Source organism: Anneissia japonica, unplaced genomic scaffold (assembly GCF_011630105.1).
Source record: "Anneissia japonica isolate Jap-2015-1 unplaced genomic scaffold, ASM1163010v1 scaffold287834_len5846547_cov211, whole genome shotgun sequence".
NCBI lineage: Eukaryota > Metazoa > Echinodermata > Crinoidea > Comatulida > Comatulidae > Anneissia > Anneissia japonica.
The window spans coordinates 843,734-865,274 of NW_022704992.1; the positions used below are offsets into that span (position 1 = coordinate 843,734).

At 35.8% G+C, this 21,541-nt stretch overlaps 1 protein-coding gene across 1 annotated transcript in view; it reads left to right on the top strand.

Moving 5' to 3' along the window:
• The first annotated feature begins 3,064 nt into the window (after positions 1-3,064).
• LOC117104930 overlaps positions 3,065-21,541 on the top strand; it is a 32,793-nt gene continuing 14,316 nt past the window's right edge. The window contains exons 1-12 of the mRNA XM_033245882.1: positions 3,065-3,109; positions 6,295-6,545; positions 8,149-8,386; positions 8,509-8,621; positions 9,270-9,480; positions 11,528-11,641; positions 12,021-12,189; positions 12,441-13,546; positions 13,953-17,714; positions 19,228-19,266; positions 19,471-19,595; positions 20,459-20,552. Of these exons, the coding sequence (XP_033101773.1) occupies positions 6,336-6,545; positions 8,149-8,386; positions 8,509-8,621; positions 9,270-9,480; positions 11,528-11,641; positions 12,021-12,189; positions 12,441-13,546; positions 13,953-17,714; positions 19,228-19,266; positions 19,471-19,595; positions 20,459-20,552 (6,181 nt within the window). The 5' untranslated portion in view covers positions 3,065-3,109; positions 6,295-6,335. The remainder of the gene's footprint in view (positions 3,110-6,294; positions 6,546-8,148; positions 8,387-8,508; positions 8,622-9,269; positions 9,481-11,527; positions 11,642-12,020; positions 12,190-12,440; positions 13,547-13,952; positions 17,715-19,227; positions 19,267-19,470; positions 19,596-20,458; positions 20,553-21,541) is intronic.

The following is a 21,541-nucleotide window of genomic DNA, read 5'->3' on the forward strand; positions in this document are numbered from 1 at the left end:
ATATATAATATATACATATACTGTAAATAAAAACTTTTGAGAGGGGTCTGGTATTGCCAAAAGTAGTTATATATATATAGTTAGTTGTTATATATATATATATATATATATTAGATATTTACTCACAAATTAATTATTATTATTATTGCTGTGCGAATATACTCATTTGAGGTTTATGCACATTATAGGACGATTATTATTATTATTATTATTAGTTGTAGTAGTATTATTATCATTGTATTATATTATTATTATTATTATTATTATTATTATTTATTTTATTTTGTCTGGTACTGTTGGCCTAAATTCATGTACAATATATTGTATAAGTCATCTCTGCTAATTAGCATGCATCAGCTCTGTACAGCTACGGTATATAAACCATTTGTTATTTTATAAAGTATAGGCCTAGCCCTTATTGTTTATACTAATAAAGTGTTTAAAGAAGGTTTATTGCAGGGACGACCGAGATATTCGTTTAGTAATAAACGTATTAATGTCACTAATTTCAACCTTTGTTCTTTTTTCTAAAATGATGTGTTGTGCTCTTATTTATCTACCATTTATATCCATTACTGTACACATCTTTCAATTAATATTTGCTAGTTGACCTATCTATATAAGGCATAAAATTGAATTGTTTGTTTGCCCTTCTTTTCTTTAATGATAAAAAGTGGCGGGTAGAATTTTTTTTTTTTTTTTTTTTTTTTAAGATACTCATTAGATGGGATAAAACCCACAGAGGCCTAGAATGGCAATTTTTTTGCCCCTATTTCTTTCAGTGAGTTAGGAGTGGGTGAGGAGGGCAAACAAACGCACAGTACAAAACGGACATGATACATAATGAGAATTAGTCAATTTAGGAACTCTGCGGTATATATACTTTATTGCCGGAATATCGGTGAATATTGCGTTACAAAATAAGTTTCAACATAAGTAGGCCTAATGGTCTACTTTATCGTCACTGTCCTTGCACGTTTAACCCTCCTACGTTGGCCAGGTTTACGTGCGCTCTTTGGGGTGACTGGAAAAGTAAGGAGACCATCGGAAGAAGTTATTGTCCTTTTCTTCTTGGGTGGTGCGGCATTCATAAAATCACTAAAGATCTTGTCTTTATCGTCATTACGCTTTTTTACCCAATCATAATGTTTTACTCCATATTTTGCTACCCATGGCGATAAAATGAAATTACCAACTCCATGGAGAGCTCTGCGAATATCGCATAACTGGAGCTGAACAATACTTTTAATCCTGTCTACTAAATCTGGTAGTTTGAGAGCTTTCCAATTCGTGCTTAGCTTTAAAATATTATTCATAGATTCACAAGAATTGTTCTTCCAATCTAATGGAATCCATGTATCTCTTCCATGCGGAATAATTATAAATTGAAGAATCTTATCACATATCTTCTTAAAGTATGCTACAAAATCTGGTAGTTGTTTAGTATATTGTTCATTAAGACACATAGACAGTTTCCTAAAACTAAATTCATCCTGACAGGAAACCAATCCATCACTTTCACTAAATATATCGTTCAATACTTTTTTAGAGTTCAAACAAGAGTTCAAATTTGTCGGAAAATCAAAAATATATTTATATTTTTCTACTCGAAAATTTTAATCGTCTGCCATTCTTCATTTATAGTTTGAACTATCAATTAGCATAAACACTGAGGACCTATACTTGATAAAATAACAATAATGGCTTATGTAGCTGCAGGGCTGATATATGTCAATAAACTAGAATACTGTACAATCGACAAATTTATCTACATAACATACAATAATAAAATTGAGCGGTTCCGATGCGAGTAGTTAATTGATGAGAATAAAAATGTATAAATAAAACAATTTTATTTTTGTAATCTTGAATCTATTTGTTTATATTCTACCCGTAACCCAATGAAATTTTTGACTTCGGATAAATTTGTCGTACTGAATCTTATTTATTTATATATCTATATGTATAAGTTTTTTTCTTTGTTATTCTTTATATTAATGCAGAAAATCTCCTTTCCTCAATTGTTGTACACTTGATACAAATCCAATAGACCTACCAATTTTCTTTGTTATTCTTTATATTAATGTAGAAAATCTCCTTTCCTCAATCGTTTTACACTTGATACAAATCCAATAGGCCTACCAAATGGAATGAATTCTGAACTGACAATTTTATCTTCCGTGGGAGTCACACCCACATTTATTTTGTCAGTATATATTTTTAAATTTTCTATTTTTATAACAGATATATAATTTAAATAGGTATACGGCCTATTACATTAACATATAATAAAAATAATATAGCATAATAATAATAAATAAAAATAATTATTCTTAATATTATTATCATGTGTAATAAATAGTGCAATTTTGTACATTAAATATTACTATTAACAAAACATATTTTTCATTTTTATTATATACAATTGTTAAGTTAATTAGACTTCACGTGGAGTTCCTTGAATACTTTAGAATAAGTCTCTCGATTATAATTATAAATTATTGAGCTTACACTCCCAATGATACGGTGTATCAAAACCAACAAAATTACATTAAGAAACACAAACACAATATTTGAAAGAACCTTCCTTTCATTTTTTATCTATTTATTTACCATTGAATCACAAAAAGCGGTACTACTGCCATTTATTTATTTATTTATTTTCATAGAAAACATCTCAAAATACCATCTTTAAAAACATTATTCATAAGAATTTAACTAGATTTGTCTCTGGGCTAAAACATAACATAACTACAGGATCAATACAAATAAAAAAAAAAATAAAAATAAAAATAATAAGAGTCAAAAACACATAAGTATAAAAAATACAAAGCAGATACAGTAATAAATACAGTTATTGTAGAATAATAGGCCTATACATACAATAGGCATACACGCAGGATGAAATGTAACGTACTGTACCAAAGAGTATAATTAGACTGTACGTAGTGAATGTTGTAGAGGTCAAGGTTGAACGCGTTTCTGGAGACGTGAATGCGTTACAGAACCTCAATGTCACCGCATTACCTTCCGAAGCACGGCGGAAAAACCTGTAAAAAAAAAAAAAAAAATCATTTTTACCATATTTTGGATAATTACCGTACTAAAAGTTGGTTTCTATTGATTATTAAGTAGTTTTCTACTCTCGTGTGGTAATATTTTTATCATTTTTGCACCCGTGTGGTCGCGAGTGGTCCCGTGTGGTCGCGAGTGGTTCCGTGTGGTATTTAGTAGGACCGCATCCACATTCCACGACGAATAAACTGCTTGACGCTTAACACAGATACCATTTACAAAAACATCTTTTTTTAAACGGTTTTAAAATACTAGCAAACAAGGAAAATGAATAATAATAATATATAAAAATGCAGTATAGATTTCTCTTCAGCTAAGTAATTTTACTCATAATTATAATAGGCCTATATAGGCCTAATAATAATAATTTTATTATATTATCAGGTATTTTTATTCATAAGTGAAAACCCATATGAATGATAAGAACGGCCAAATTTACATTGGAATATCTAAAGTTTGACACGATTTTTTATGGGGTTACCGAATGCAAGCCTTTGAAAGTCGGTACATTTTAGGAAATTCCCTATCTTATAACACTAGCTCAAAATCCTGTATGTAGCACCAGTTTTTTTTTGGGACCCAGTTCACGAGCCTCGTTTTCGAATACCGCGCTCCAAGATCGAGTGCCGTCACCGTCATTGTGGTCGCCCATCCCTCTATTTTAAATTAAAAATCAATCGTTTCATCCCCGCACCCCCCTTTAAGTACTGCGTCAATAACATTTAGTTTAGATATAAAGTATTTATTAAAGTTTTCATAGGTTTGTTTTATACGGAAGCACCTAGGTGCCATTCCACATATTTGTCAATATACAATTTGTATTATGTCGACTTGTCAAGATAATCTATCTCGCCATGACAACATACAACTTTTACTATGTTGACTTGCCAAGATAATCTATCTCGCCGTGACAACATACAATTTTTACTATGTCGACTTGTCAAGATAATCTATCTCGCCATGACAACATACAATTTTTACTATGTCGACTTGTCAAAATAATCTATTTGACAACATAAATAAATAAATAAAGAAAAATTGATCGCCCAAACGCATCAGAGGTTATTTTCGGGCGTCTAGAAAACAAAAATTTCTCCAAAAAGGTGTTATCTTTTTCGGTCCCGGCCCCTCCCCCCTTCGGACATCTGTGGATTCGCCCCTGAATTGGCCTACATGCCAGCAACTAAAGATATAGGCTATTTATAATGATGTAGCTGGGCATGTATTTTATGGTGATAATTAAAAGATGAAAAACAGTGAAAGTAAGCATTGTTCTGTGTATATCATTTGAATTTCTTAAATTTCGAACGAATGACCGCTGATTTTCGTGTAATTATGTACCCATTTTTGTCTTCTAATCGGATTAAAATCTGGTCGAATTTTGGCCGATATCGAAAAAAAGATTGGTTGGCCGTGAGATGGCTACGGGTGTTTGGCCGTGAAAACTGTTGACTATCTGGCAACCCTGTTTCGCAATTCATTACATGGTTCACTGATTATGATCTGAGCATGTGCAGTAAGCATTCGCTTGGCTGCAACAGTGTTCGGTTGACTGTATGTATTTGCATAAACAAACAAGGAAATCGTTTCCAATCTCAGGTCATATGTTACTGGTCATTTGAATTCATTGTTGAGGTAAAGTGTAGTCATGATTTAATATGTATACCGTGTGCTAATACGTCATTGGGCATACTGGCTAAAACTGTTACCATGTATATACAATACTTTGACATCATTATCTGTACTCTCAGTGATAAAATTTCATTGTATACAAATTAAATATTATTTTATTAAATAAATAATACCGTATATTTGTGTTTCTCCCCCCCCCCACCCCCACGACAATTGTTGACTTTTTTTTTCTACCATGATTCAACCAAACACGGTTCAGTCACACACGTCATAGCTTTCTCATTCTTCCAAAAACTTTTAGGCGCACTCGGTTACTCCGCAACTTTGAAAGACTTCCTTTACTATACAGGTATTATGTTTAGTAATAAAGTCCGCATGGCCATTCGGTTATCAAGAAAAATGTGTGGTGTTGTTTACAGTAGGAATCGTTCTAAGACAGGTCTTATATTTACTTTTATTTTTAGCTCATGACTCCATCCCATCATTCCTCCATACCGGATTTACTTGATCTAATAGCTCTATGGGTTAATACTAGACGATAACATAGTGTCTAGCTCCCGAGGGGGCATAGACACAAAAACCGCTTATTATAACTCAAATAGCACGCATCATACTTTAGCAGCGTGTGGAAGCGACGCATTCACTGTAACAATGAAGCGGCTTTATTAAAAACTATTTTATCCATGATCAAACGTCTCTTTTTTACTTTTTTTTTCAATTTCCAGACAGCTTCGCGGCCCTCTAAAAATGTTTCGCGGCCCAAATTTTGGTCGCGGGCCATAGTTTGCGGAACGTCGGTCTAGAAAAGTAAGATCTAGAAAAGATCTTACTTTTGTAGACACCCATCGGACGGCCTCTTGCAGTTTTATACTCTTTGGTTTGTCGAAATAGTTGAAAAAAAGTCTTCGATATGTTCAGAGTGAGTCATGGCAATCATGTAGGACGGCCAACAAGAGTTATGCAGTTACATTAATTAATGGATTGTGTCATTATGATGTGGTTTCCTCCTCCGTAGAATTAGGGATTGTGTGCCTTGGATGGTGGTAGCATTGTTGCAGGCCAGTTTTCACTTCAGCAGGGGCGGCCCCGGTCCTCCTTTTGAAAAGTAAAAAAAAAATTTATTCCCCAAAACGCCTCAGAGGTTATTTCGGCTGTCTAAAAACCAAAAATTTCCCCGGACCCCCTAGAGTGGTGTTATCTCGATCTGCCCCACTTTCAGCCCCCTTTTTGGATATAGGCTGGATCCGCCCCTGTTGTACGTTACTTTTCGGTATGTGTGTTGATGTGGCGTGCGCACCTAGGCTTGAGTCTTTTGCTTTAGCTCACTTTATTTTGCCGAAACATTTTCAAAATTTTATGTCATTTTTGAATACTTTCAATCACCTAATTTGAATTGAATCCAACTAGGCCTAGGACTGTTTATCATTCCTCCAACATTATTTTCCTCCCAAGCCTCCAACATTACTTTCCTCCCAAACCATGCACTATTTTTTTTTGTGGATGGTGACATGAAATGTGTCAAAAAAAAAGTTTTATTTGCTACGACAAAAGGCAAGAAATGTCATTTGTCATTTCCCTTTATTTCAGGACGTATTTATTCGTGCTTCAGTGATGTAGATCACGACATCATGGAACAACAGCACTCTGAGTCTGAGGCCTGCATTTGGTGCTCTGCACCGCCAGAGAATGCACAGAAGAATTTCAGAGCTTACATTTCTATACCAACCCCGGATTGGGCAAATACGGCAAATGAGGACATGTCACATTGTTTGGACTGTGTAAAGATGTACCATCGTGGAAGGGCTGTTGTTGTGGCGGAAAAGCCTGACATTGAGCAAGTAAATCCTTTTCAAAAGTTTCATAATTGAATAATATGATGAATATTGTTTTATTGATGTTGCATTATTGTGAAGGCGATGACACTGATAAAACAAGTTATGTTGACATATATTTTTGGAACATAATATGAGGCATGTTGTGGCAAAATGGCTAAAGTTGTAGCAAAAATTAAAATTCAAGTTATTGGTATTTTCAGATCCGAGTATGTGATCTTTAAAATGAGGGGTCATTCATTCAAATTGGACATTTCAAGCCTAAGTTATTGGAAAGTGAAAGTACAGTACTCTTAGAATCAAGATAAACATGATTTTGAGTAATTGCCTTTCAAAGTTACTTGTGCACTGTTTAATAGAATAAACTATTAAAATAACATTCAATAAACAATTTGTTGAACACTTTCAGAACTAATACTTTGGTACATGATTAATAAGACATTAAACTGTTAACCTATATGAAAAACAAATTTGGATTTTTAGGCAATTTTCGAGCTCCCATACTCATTTACTCAATACTGGCCTGTGTGACAACTTAACCATTTCGCCACGACATGCTTCATATATTTAACACAAATAATTTGTCTACTTCCTCAGCGTAAGTGATATACATCAGAGCATGGACCTAGGCCTATCAACAACCACAGTATGAGACGGTGGTACTAAACTTAATTACTGGTACTGGTACTTGTAGCCGTCTGATTTTTTAGACATTCGGCAGCCATTGAGATTATGTTGGCGTTTAAAGACTGCATATTGTGATGAGGGACCCGTGTAAAAACAATTACCAAACACAAAAAATATGGAAAACTGAATGCTATTAAAACTAAACAAATGAGTTGTGACCACTGGCAAAGGCATTGTCTTAATGATACACACATAAACAGTTGTTTTTTTTTCAATTATATGGCTTTTCTTTTCCCATAATCTTAAATACACTGTAGGCAATTTTTTCCTGTTTCTAAATATATATATGGTAATAGATTGCATCTGCAGTCAATTTATATCATCCAGTTGAGTAGATTTGCTGCCCCATAAGGTGAGATATTGTGGTCTGAGTAAAAAAAATGCCCAAAGCATTCAGTGGTTCTGATATAGGGATTTTCAAATCCGCTTTAATAAGTGTAAAGTGTATTTCTGAGCAAAGCTAGCAAAGAATGTCTTTAGCCCTGTCTAGACTATCAAAAACCTGTTGTATGCCCATCGGTGGGATGGCCAAGGGGGTGGGGGGGTGCTACAGCCATAGTATCGGCACTTGTCACGAACAGCACGCTCGTCTATGGTTCTGGTGGTGGAACAAGACTTCTTGGATTCTTGGATAAGGACCATAAACCGTAGGCCCGGTGCACTTCGGTATACACGTGTTATAGAAATCCAACCACATTATTACATATATATATATAGTCATGCTTTGCCTATTTAATGTATGGTCATGATGTGATGTCATCATGACCATGTTTAGGCATGTCACATGTTTTTGTCAATAGAATTTGATAGTGTGGACAGGGCTTATGTTTTGACAGGTTGCATATTATAAGACCATAAGAGTGTTGTCTTTTACTATATGTCACCATTCATCAAAAAGTAGTTCGTTTTTTCTCTGTGATAGGCTCTCTTTCCCACTGAGGTGCATAGACTGCAACATTCCTTGAACGAATGTTTGGTAGACCTATCTACTGAACATCAGGATATTTTTGATAGTGATAGTGATAGTGATGATGCTTCTAAGAGTGATGAAGATATGTTGGACAACTTCTGGGAAAACTCACAACAGGAAGCCTGCCTTCTACCAGTACCAATGCAGGAAATACTTTGGTTTCCATTTTATCTTCAGGATGAAGATGTCAGTAAGTTTTACCTGCTTTTTTTTTTTTTTTCTTTTTTAGTTTCTATGGCAATCCTACATTGAAAATGTCCCCCAATTTTTATTTGATCTAATGCTATAGCTCGCTTCGATTTTACATTACAGATGAGATATTTTGTCGTCTTATGAAGGTGCTTCATAGAATTGATCCACTTGTCACTGTTGTTGATAAACCTCTTAGCGGATTGTTTATGTTATTGATTCATCCAGATATTAGGGTAAGCATATTGGTGTTAATAGTTAGCACTTAGATTTACAAGAATGCAAATGCTTCTGTGGCCTTTACAATTGCTTATCCACTTAACCCCTAAGAGAATTTTTATTCATATTTGACTGGTAACACAAGTAGCATGCAATAGTCTATGTCGACATTCAATAAATTTTTCAATTTTGTAATAATAAATAAATTACGATTATAATGGTCACATACAGTATTTGATATTTTGCTTCTTCCAGAGGATACAACATGACCAGAAAACTGTAATATTGTGTAGAAGCCCTGAACAGGTTAATTTTTCTTAACCAAAAGCAGCTATACCTCTATGTCTTAACAGGCGCGGATCCAGAAATCTTCTTACGGGGCCCCAATAGGTATTCCACACCCACCTCAGCCCTACCATGGTTGGAGCTGAGGTGAGCAAATTTTAAGAATAGGCCCCTCTAGACGCTTGGAGATGGCACTCTCAGATGGTAAAAATGCTTTTTAAAAGCAGTGTTCCTCGACAAAATTATTGACTTTGAATACTACTATCCTACTTTATGAATCATGCCTGTTTAGATGTAAACATTCTGATCTCTTTGCCCCTGTATTGGGTTGTGATAGTCTCATTAACATAATAACGTATACAATCACTTTTTTGTTAAAGATATCAAATTGGGCGAACAAATCAGTAGCACACCTTGGCAATCATGCAATCGAGAGCTATGAGCAATTTACCCATGCGATCACTTTGATGTTGTCAGTCATATCCTTCCGCTTATTTGAAGATCGCACACTTTTTTGTGAGGAAGCCCCGAGTGCTCGTCCCATTTTATCCTCGCATTTGTTTCCTCATAAACAGTTGGTTTACTGGCAAGGTATGTAACTATTTCTTGTTTATTTCTACAAAGTGTTGCTATTGTAAGGTCCTTTATAGATAGCTGTCCCATAGCAAAACAACAAACTGCTTTTATATTTGTGAGCTGTCATGACAAAATAAGTCTTGTGGAAGCCAGGTCAATTTGATATATTCAAGAAAAAGATTGAGTTTCAATTTCAGGGGCAGATTGCTATAAAACAGTCTTAACTGGTAGTCTTAACTCCTCGAGTAAAGCTGGCTTTATCACTTAGACGGTCTTACTAAAGTCACTCCGCTATGACCATTGCTATAAAACCATCTTCGCTTATACTGCGTTGGGTATTGAAATGCTACAAGGCAGGGATAAATTTTAACAGACAGGGACTAAGGCAAAAAAAATTGTATGATTATGACACCGGAAATGGCAATCTCGTACCTAAATTTTATTATAAATGTTTCCTTTTTTCTAAATTTTTTTTAAAAATTGTGAACAAAGTTAAGGGGGGAGGAGGGTTACCTGGCTCAGCTGGCCCCACTTAAATCCATCACTGTAGTCCACACGTACCTCAGCCCCACCATGGTTGGGGCTGAGGTGAGCAAATTTTACAAATTGGTCCCTCTAGACGCTCAGAAATGGCACTCTGAGATGTTAAAAATGCTTTCTCAAAGCAGTGTTCCTATACAAAATTATTGACTTCTTCCTGAAAGGAGCTATGGTACCCCTCCCGTGACACCCATCCCCTCATGGGCGTTGCAAACGTATAATCAAAGACTTTTTATAGTGATTCTATACTGAGAGTAGCAAAGCAAATTATGATTATGACACCTCTAGATGCCTGGAATTGGCACTCATTCAGACGTAAAATTTTAATATTTTATCCATTGACAAATTTAGGGGTTGCTGCCCAGCTGGGCACCTCACTCTCATCCCCCACTGGAGAAATATGACCCATGTCCTACAGTCGATGTCAGAAACACATGCTGTTATGTATCAGCAAAGCCCTATTGGCTCAGGGTGCTATAGAGCGAACACACAGGGGCACCGAAGGGGACCCTAAGGGTCAGTGGCACTACGGACCACTGCACAAGAGCGTTATGCCACTAAGCATGGATAGCTCTTCTAGCTGGGTACTACATTCCATAATAATGGCTAAAAAAACTTGTCTTATGTCTCCGTCTTTTGGCCTTTTTTACATCCTGATTTATGAAATCAGCGTCGGGCATATAGTGTTGTTGTATTGAGTTCGTCATCAATTAATAGAAAATCCAAAATTAGAGAGAGGTAAAATAATCAAGCTCTCCTAATCACCCATTGCTGGACCAGCCACTGAACTCATAGTTACACTGCTTTTTCCCCCTCTTTCCTCCCTTTATTAGCTTTTTTCAATTATTGCTCCCTCTTTTATTTTTTGGTGGGACTGACAGGGAGGGGGTGGCACCGGCCCCCGTGGATCCCAGCTGGATCCGTCCCTGCATTTATGCTGTTGTTTTGTTGGCAACTTGGCAACATTATCCAAGGACCAAGATTTAGTGGAATGGTTCATTTTCATATATCTAATTTGCCACCTTTCTCCTCAATCTGCATGTGAGTGTTAACCTTGGGACACCCAGTATCACTGGCTTGGCCAGCCATCCATAGCCAACTTGCCCATGTCACTATGTTCCATTCTATCATTTTTGTATTTAGAGGCTTGCTGGTACTGGTACTGGTACGGGCATTTATAATGCGCCTCTTCCTTGCGGTTATAAAACGAAGTTCCTTTCCCTGGTCATTGGGTCCACATGTTGCTGCTGCTAATCAGCGCAGGAGCAGGCAACCCTACCAGGTTCCCATTTATACTCCTGGGTGGAGAGATGCAGATAAAGTGTCTTGCTCAAGGACACAAGCGAAATGCACAGCGAGGGATAGAAACTCCGACCTCAAGGTTGGGAAACCAAACCGTTCCCACTGCGCCAAACCGCTTCTACACAATTTATATAAAAGGAAATTATAACTGCAGTACAAAAAAACCAAAACTATTGATAACAAATATTGGACTACGACTTCTATTATTTGTAAATTTCAGGCTTAAGTTGTCTTTTGTGTTGGATCAGTGAAGAGAACTTGAATCAACTTGGAAGCGAATTGCACTCAAATATCACCAGGATTTACTCAACAACTCTTACAGAGAATGAATTTAGTAAGTACAGTATCATGTTAGCTCTACAGAAGGCAATTTGGAAAGAAGAAGCATTTAATTATTCTTTGATGATTTCCAGTGGTTGCGATTTTGCGAACTGTATATATGGTATTGATTTCAGATACCAGCTGTATTGTTATTAATTTAATCATGTTGTAGCAAGGTTTTTGTTATGTTCTTCAAAAAATTTTTGAACAATGATATGTTACGCTGGCAACATCATGATTCACAATTGTGCACAGTCCGGTGTAGTCCAAATTTGAATTGGTATTTAAGATTTTTAATTTAAACTAATAATTTAATTTATTTGTGTGAATTATTTATTTGGTTTATGTGGCAGAACATCATTAACCAACAGAAATAAAATATTGTCATTCAGAAAGTACTGATGAACGCAACTCATTTTGGCCAAAACTTTTGGGCTTCCAGCAACTCATCGACAAATTGGGATTTCGTATTTGGCAGTATCTAAACGATGCACCAGATGTGGTTTTCAACAGTATCTTTAACCATCCAAGTGTCAGAAGTGCAGTCAGTCATCTTAAAATGTGAGGTTTTTCTTTTATTTTTTTGAATATGTCAATTTACTGGTATTGTAAACACAGTTGACTTTGTATACTGACTCTCTGCCTAGTGCCAGAACCAGGCCATCATTTTGATTCTTACCAGCATACAGGTACAGATCACTTTATTGTCATTTACATTGTGATTGAGATAAGGTTTCCATAACTGCTTCAGTAATGAGTTTGTTTTGAGCATTTGTGTTAACATATGGATCCATTATTTTTAATATTTTCAGGAGACATACAGCATTGGAACACCAACCAGTAAACAGAGTGCATGAGACAACTCCATATGCCTGGATTAGACCATTTGGGTCCTCATTGTTGGACTATGACTCCATAGCTAAACATTGTGTTACTATGGTGCTAGACATACTGACAAATGAAATGAATGAAGCATTGACTAATCAGATGAAAACTACATCAAATCAACCAATAGGAAATCGAGAACCTAGTCTCTACATGCAGCATTCAATTTCAATTTTGGTTGAGATTCTGGAAAGTCTAATTACATGTAACTTTTTATGTGTGTCAGTAACTTGCTTTGAAAAATGTCTTAACATTATGGTGCTCTTCTTAAAAAAGTTTATGCAACAGCAGGGATCTTCTCAACAATTTACAAGTTGGCAGTCATCTCCACTGAGATTTATCAGAAACCTTCTGAACATTTGTGTCAAAAAGAAGATCTCTTTGACTGAATCTCAGCTCTTAGTTAAAGATATTGATTCATGTACAAATTTTATGGATGTTGACCAGAATGTACTAAACATGTGCATACAAAATTTTGTGGGACAGCTACATTCTATGAGAATTGAAGATACAGTTAAGGTCTACAATGATGAGGGTGCAAGTACTTCAACAGTATTAGAAGATAACAAATATGATTGTACTGGTCCCTTTGAGCCTCTTGTTTCCATTGAGGATGATTTTCCTGGGCAAAGTCCGGATTATATGTTTGAAGATTCATCAATAGCAAATAATGTGGAAGTCGATGAAGTCATTGTTAGTGGTTCAGACTCTGAAGACGAATTGCCCGAGGCTACTGGATTGTTGGATGACAGAGTGATGGACAAAAAGGAAGAAATCCCAGACAATGATTTTTACGAGTCAAGTCCAGATTTAAATTTTGTAGAATCATTAAAAAATGAACACCAGCATTCTGTTGGAATTGAAGATAAAGTTAGGGGGGTCAGCAATGATGAAGGGGCAAGTACGTCTACAGCTTCAAAAGAACATGCTAAGGATTATTGTAGTTGTCCTTTTGAGCCTTTTGTTTTCATTAAGAAAGAAATCCCAGACAATAATATTTCTGAGCCAAGTCCATCCAAGAACATTGATGCAGGTAAGTCATTAGTAGTAAAAGGTTGAACTTGTTCTAGTAAGTTCTAACTGTGAAATTGAAGAAGGATTCCCATGTCCCATTAAGGGAAGGAATTAGTGATTGAATTTATGCAATTTTTTTGTACATAACATCAGCAGTTACTCATCATTTTCCGCAGGGTGTTGTTATTTAGAATAACAACTCCCTGTTCTGAGTAAATATGCATAAAAAATAATTATGATCCCCATCCAAAATGGAGAAATGCTATCTACCAAATCACAATAAGATTGGAGTTGTTTTTTATCCATTAAAATCCAGAATCAGAATAAAAATTGAATTTGTTTTTTACTCCTAAAAATCTTACCCTAAACTGTTCAGATTTTTTTTACCAAATATCCTGGAAACTTATGTTTTTGTATTTTTATAGACATTGAGCATGTAAGGCAAGCACCCTATACTATGCAAGATACGGCACCAGATACTATTCCAGATACATTTACTGAACAAAGTACTCTATCATATAGTGAAGCCCATTTTTCGCCGAATACTGGTCTGGACCCTGCACAAGACACTGCAATACATTCTGCACCATATCTTGCATTAGATACTGTACCATATTCTTTACAAGACAGTACACCAAATGCTGAACAAGACACACCACCAGATTATTTACAAGATACTCTATCACATACTGTAATGGATAATTCATTAGATACATTATCAAATGATGTAGCAGGAACTGTCAAAGACACTGCCCCACATATTTTAGACACTGGAGTTAACAGACTCCGGGAATTGATAAAAATAAGTAAAGAAAATACAAAAAAGGGTCATCAGATTGTACAACATGTTAGAGAAGCTAAGGAGACAGTAGGTCTGACTACTTCTGCACTAGATTTGACTTCAACACCAAAAAGGACTTCAAAACCTGTTGGTATTGATTCAAAAGTCAAATCAAGTTCAAACGTTGTTGGGAGTAGTGCTACTCGAGCAAGTAAGTGGTCACTTGACAAACTCCGGGATTCATTAAAAACAACTGAAAATAAACCTATGAATATTAGTCAGTTTATAAAAGTACAACAAACCAAGAGAGCTAAGAAGTGTAGAACGAACACAAGTTCAGCAGAAGGTCAGACAGTAAGTCAAGATGCTCTTCAAGATTCTTCAACAGATTGTGTACGAGCAGCACCTGATCCACCAGATATTGCACAAGATGTTTTACCTTGTACTGTGAAAAAGTCTCTACTATATAATGCAACAGTTACTATAAAAGACATTGCACTAGACACTGCACAGGAAACATTTGAACAGGACACTGTAAAGAAATCTGCAGCAAATACTGTAACAGTTACTGAAGAAAGCATACCGTATACTATTCAAGATACTGTATCAAATATCAAAGTAAATGATGCTTCAGATACTTCATCAGATGATGTACCAAGAAATAACAAAGGTACCACCCCCCATAGTTTATCTCCTTATAAAATTTCACTAGACAAACTCCGAGATTCATTGAAAAAGACTGAAAAGAAAACTATGAATTTTAATCAGTTTATTAAAGTGCAGCAAGCCAAGAGAGCCACGGAAATTAGACAGAACAGAAGTTTGACAGAAGGTCGAACAGTAAGTCAAGATGCTCTTCAAGATTCTTCAACAGATTGTGTACGAGCAGCACCTGATCCACCAGATATTGCACAAGATGTTTTACCTTGTACTGTGAAAAAGTCTCTACTATATAATGCACCAGTTACTATAAAAGACATTGCACTAGATACTGCACAGGAAACATTTGTACAGGACACTGTAAAGAAATCTGCAGCAAATACTGTAACAGTTACTGAAGAAAGCATACCGTATACTATTCAAGATACTGTATCAAATATCAAAGTAAATGATGCTTCAGATACTTCATCAGATGATGTACCAAGAAATACCAAAGGTACCACCCCCCATAGTTTATCTCCTTATAAAATTTCACTAGACAAACTCCGAGATTCATTGAAAAAGACTGAAAAGAAAACTATGAATTTTAATCAGTTTATTACAGTGCAGCAAGCCAAGAGAGCCACGGAAAGTAGACAGAACAGAAGTTTGACAGAAGGTCGGACAGTAAGTCAAGATGCTCTTCAAGATTCTTCAACAGATTCTGTACGAGCAGCACCTGATCCATCAGATATTGCACAAGATGTTTTACCTTGTACTGTGAAAAAGTCTCTACTATATAATGCACCAGTTACTATAAAAGACATTGCACTAGATACTGCACAGGAAACATTTGTACAGGACACTGTAAAAAAATCTGCAGCAAATACTGTAACAGTTACTGAAGAAAGCATACCGTATACTATTCAAGATACTATATCAAATATGAAAGTAAATGATGCTTCAGATACTTCATCAGATGATGTACTAAGAAATAACAAAGGTACCAACCCCCATAGTTTATCTCCTTATAAAATTTCACTAGACAAAATCCGAGATTCTTTGAAAAAGACTGAAAAGAAAACTATGAGTTTTAATCAGTTTTTTAAAGTGCAGCATGCCAAGAGAGCCACGGAAAGTAGACAGAACAGAAGTTTGACAGAAGGTCAGACAGTAAGTCAAATTCCTATAGTATATTCTGTACCAAAGAATTCACCAATGTCAACATCAAAAAGACCTGAACAATGTCCTTTTAGTGATTCCAATGGTAATTCAAGTTCAATCGATGTATGTAGTACAGATACTGAAGTAGAATTAAACTTTTCAAGTTCAGTGATGAAAACTAAATCTAAAGTAATTAGGCAGTCACACTTTATAACAACTGAGCAAAGACAAAAAGCTGAGACATTAACTACTCCAATAAGCAAATCAGGTTCTCCCATTGACAACCAAGTTGCATCTGAAAAGCATAATTCTTTGATCAGTGAAACAGTAACACAAACAAAAAATATTCATTCCAACCAAGTAGTCTTTGGAACTCATGAGAATCTGCAGGTCCAAGAAAAAATTATGATGGAAGCTGCAGGAAGGTCTCACCAGCAAATAACTTCCAAAATTTTAAAAGATGCAGCACCAGATACTGTACAGGTTGCAGTGCCAGATGCTGTACAAGATGCAGTGCTAGATACTGTACAAGATGCAGCACCAGATACCATACAAGATGCAGCGTCAGATATTGTGCAAGATGTTGAACCAGATACTGTAAAAGATAATTTTCTATATACTATAAAAGGTGTTCTACCAGATACAGTTCCTGGTACTGCTAAGTGCGCTGCACTAGATCCTGTAGAGGACACTGCGGCAGATCCCATAAAAGATGTTGCACCAATTACTGCAACATACACTGAACAAATTATTTTGCCGTATACTGTTCACAAGTCTGTACATGAAGCTGCAACAAATACTATGCCAGATACTGTAGAGGTGATTACATCAGGTCTTCCCTACATGTATACACCAGACAGAATCCGAGATATAAAAAACACAAAGACAGAGAAAATCGAAAATCTTACAAAGTTGATTAAAGTACAGCAAGCCCAGAGAGTTGCGGAAAGTGGTGTAAAAAAATCTCTGTTCATTAGTTTTGAATCAGTAGAATGTGAAACAACAGCAAGTTCAACATCTGATTCTGATGCAAGAATTCAGACATTGACAGATGATCTGACAGTTGTCCAAAGAGAACAAAGACAAGCAGTGGAGACATTAAACCTACCAGCAAACAAATCAGGAACATTAAATCCAGATTCTCCCATTGATGAACAGATTACATCTAAAAGGCATGATAACCCTCCAATCACTGATGCAGAAAATATGTCTCTAATCCAAGCAGTTCCTGGACCACATAAGAAACTTTCAGAAACAGCTATGATTAAAGCTGCTAATAGACCTCACCAGCAAAGAAATCCCAAAACTCACCAGGCAGAAAATTCTCCTGACCGATTCAAATCAAGAAAAGCATCATTTGCACAAGACCTTGAGGCAACTGAGTTACAAACCAGATTTATGTCTGTGACTCAACAAGAGAGATTTCATTCTGATGTGCCCTCTGAGACATTAGCCACCGGCTCGATAACAACAGCTGTTAGCAAGGAGACCAGTTCATCATCTAAAGCTACTGCAGTTCAAAGTCAGTGTAATCGTATCATTAACCTTGATCAGCTTATTGCCATCGTGTTGTCCTGGGATCCAATGTGGCTTGACAAGCAAGGTAATGTATTGTCTTGTAATTCTGGGTTCATAGCTGTGGGAGTCCTTACGCAGGGAGTATACCTACTCAATGTTGCTATTATATAGCATATCGACCAATATATTTAATGTCAAAACCTACCTAACCAGGTTTATACTGGGATAGAGAGAGAAACAGTTGTCAGTGAACTGCCTTTGCCCAAGAGTCACAAGCAAGATTTAATATGCTGCCCTCAAGGTTGAGAGTCTGAAACATAACCAATGTGCCAATAGTCCCAATAAATTTTAATTGATGATTAAATGTGTGTTCGATAACTAATTTAATGCACGCTTTTGCGTTTTTAGTACATTTTGATGGTAAATTATTAGGTTTTAAAATGCCTATTCAAGAAAGCCTATTGTAAACCATTCAGATTATGAAGTCATTCAGGCGTAATGAACGGTAACCAACGTCTGGTTGACAACAAAGGGTGCCACCTGGTGTTGTAACGACATGACTGTTGAACTCTATATGGGTTTGTAGACAAACCCATATAGAGTTGAATAGCTTGGTAGTTAAGATGCTCACCTTCCAATCTCATGGTTCTGGGCTCAAATCGTGTAAAATTTTTTTTTTTTTTTTAATGTAATGTTAGATTTATATAGTGCTTTATACTGAAATAGTCTTGAAATTTCGCTTGAGGTGTAGACTAGCTACTCTTGTCTATCCACAACAGGGGCTAAATGTACCAGTACACTGGGGTAGGTCCCTACTCTTCTCAAAAGATGTACTGGGTTCACATGTACTTTAAAGTTCACATGAGCCAAATTGTGTACATTGTTTATAGTCCTAATGTAAGACTTTTTTTATGCTTTGTTTCGCGAACTTATTTTTTTAAACATTGTCAGAGTAGGACGAAAAAAATAAAAATAAAATTTTGTCTTCATATTTAGCAAATACGTTTGCCAAAAACATCCAGATGGAGGAGAAAAAAAAGGGATTTTATTGGTGAATGTAAAAAGTGTAATAATGGGATGGTTAAATGCTTTAAATTTATATACTGTAATTAAGAAGAATTACATATCTTATTTTTGGAGATTTCAAAGCAGCGGCAGGCATAATAAAAATAAGAAAACATTTTTTTTCCCCTGACATTTCCATATTTTTATGGCAGTGAGTGCGCTAATTGGCCACAAATTAAATTTATTTTTATTTGAAGTCATTATTGGCGAGCGGCTGGTTCACTAAACAAGGTATAAAAAAGTCTTTCCTTATCCGAGAAATGTTCCAGCACAAGAACCATAGACAAGCATTCTGTTCTAACCAGCGTTGATGGCTGTACGCTGGGGCACCCCTGCCATCTAACTCCTCTCCATAAGCCTTGTTATGAGACTTAGTTTATGTAGAGCAACATCATGTTTGTCAAGTAAAGGGATTTCCACCTATCTAATAAGACAATGGTAATGAAACAATTCATCTGTAAATCAATGAAAACTAAACTTAAGTTTCATTAACGTTTGATACTTGATCCTTTTAATTTTTGTGGTTTTTCCAGATTTCACCATCAAAGACATAATCAAAATGGATCACTATGGTAATTTCTTGATTTAATTTATACCTTATGTTGAAGTAGACTAAGAACCATTTGATGTTGATGTGATGTCTCTAGATCCTTTTCCATATTTATTCTTTATGTATTAATATTTACATTATATACCGGATAAGACGACCCCCAAGTTTGAGATTAATTTTTTTCTGTATGTCAGCCGTATAAGTTTTTCTCCTTTACCTCCTAAAGTAAAACCTGACCAAATTGGTGGGAAACTGAAGAGTGGCTTGATGAAAGTTCCATTGAGGTTTGACTCCATCCATTCCTACATCAACATCTTTGTTCCTCTGCTTTGTCTCGAAAGTTGGCACTACGTAAGTTGTTCATCCTTTAATTTATTTAGATTTTTATGGTCACACATGATCATATGGTGATTCTGGGCAGGACTAGGTATGACTTAATAGCTACACCTTATCTGCCATGTTGCAGTAATGTGCAACAGAGCTTCAACTGTTTTTTCCTTTCACATACATTGATATAGAAGTAAAGAGGGAAGCATGCGTATCGGCGGCACCAGCGGGGCAGGGGGCCCCCATCGGTCAGGTCAAGTCCCTCCATCGGCCAAAGCTTGTCGGGCAGTCAGACACAAAAAAAAAAAAATATAGGCCTAGTTTTCCCATCCCAGTACTGTACTGCCTACACCAAGCCCAATCTGTCTCAGCAATCGCTTTATCTGGGTTTGATCAGTCAAGCAGAACATAACAATGGTGTATACCATACCCACCCCCGACTGTTCTGACTGTGTCATTAAGAAATCGAACAGGTATTGTACAGTAAATGTAATTAAGATGAATCTAAAGTGCATTCATTTGTACATCTTTACATAAGGTTCTATAACGTTGCACTTCGGTTCTCTATAAAGATTTTTCAAGATTTTAACCCAAGTCCCTATGTCATCCTAACCGCCAAGCAAAAGCTCCAGTCTTATGCCATACTACTTCTTCTTTTCTTCTTTTTGTTCTTAATAAGGAACTGACTTCAAACTTTAAGACTCTGCTACTCCAGCTCAGTTTTGCATCTAAGTATCAGGCTGTGTGGTATTCTATTTTTTAACTTGGTTAGGTATGGGGACACAAGGCTTCCACAATAAGATTCATACTATTGTATTAAAAGGAAATCCCTTAACAGTTCTTCTTATATTGTATTATATTTTATTTTATGTATTTATTATTTAAAGGTTCTTCAGGAATATAAAAAGAATAAAGGAACCAAGGGTAACTATATGAGAATGGACAATGTGATCATGTCTGGACATTTCTTAACATGCAAACGTAAGTTTTTTATTTTTTTTTCATTCGTATACCCACTTATCTCTCTGAAATACCTAAGTCTTAACTGGTGTTTTTGCTTAGCAAAGTTTTCTCACTATTTCAAACATCAAAGATAATTCATATGGACAATGAACCTCCACTTCATTCCTTTAAAACTTAGTGGTGCTTGTCATCATGGCGATGAAAGCAGCTGGGAATCAATGAATAGATAACATTATAATAAATGGATCTCTGTCGTACCTGCTTCCAATGTCATTAACTATGCTATTTCGGGGTTGTCTGTTGTGAGTTCCCAAATAAAACCATAGTTTTCTACTGAACAGTTAGATAGTTTCTTAAACTAAGTTTAAGAAACTATCTAACTGTTCATTAACCACGCAGCTTAGTTTTCTACTCATCATAGTTTTCTATTTCTGTGAAGTTGGTGGAGTGGACATGCATCAGTCTTTGTCATCTTTCGACTTCTTCCCTTAATTTTTTCTGCTCACAACTTTGTTGAAAACCAAAAATGAATAAACAATAAATAGAAGACAATAATATATAAGTAACCATAAATATATAACAATAATAAATAGAATTTTTAATTAAATAAATTTTGTTTTGTGAATTCTGTTGAAAAACTGTCAATCAAGGTAAACAAATCAAGTCGACATTTGAACTGTAATCTGCCTTGTATCTTTTCAAATTCCAGGAAAAATATTTTCCAAAGACTCAGAGCGGAAATATCCCTGTAAAGAGGATTTGGTGATCTTGTCGCTTAGTCTTAATACGGCTACATCAGGACAAAAGTTTCCAAGCTATCGAGTATTTGCCATGGTAACAAAGACAGGCATCCACTGGAAGAAGTCTTAATATCGGATAAGTTTCGGCCTTCCAGGCTTCATCAGTGCAGCTAGGGTACAGAATCAAACGAAATATTCGACCAGCTTAAGCAGAGCCCAGACTAGCCAAACCACCACTAATGATTACAGAGCCAAACCTAGGCAATA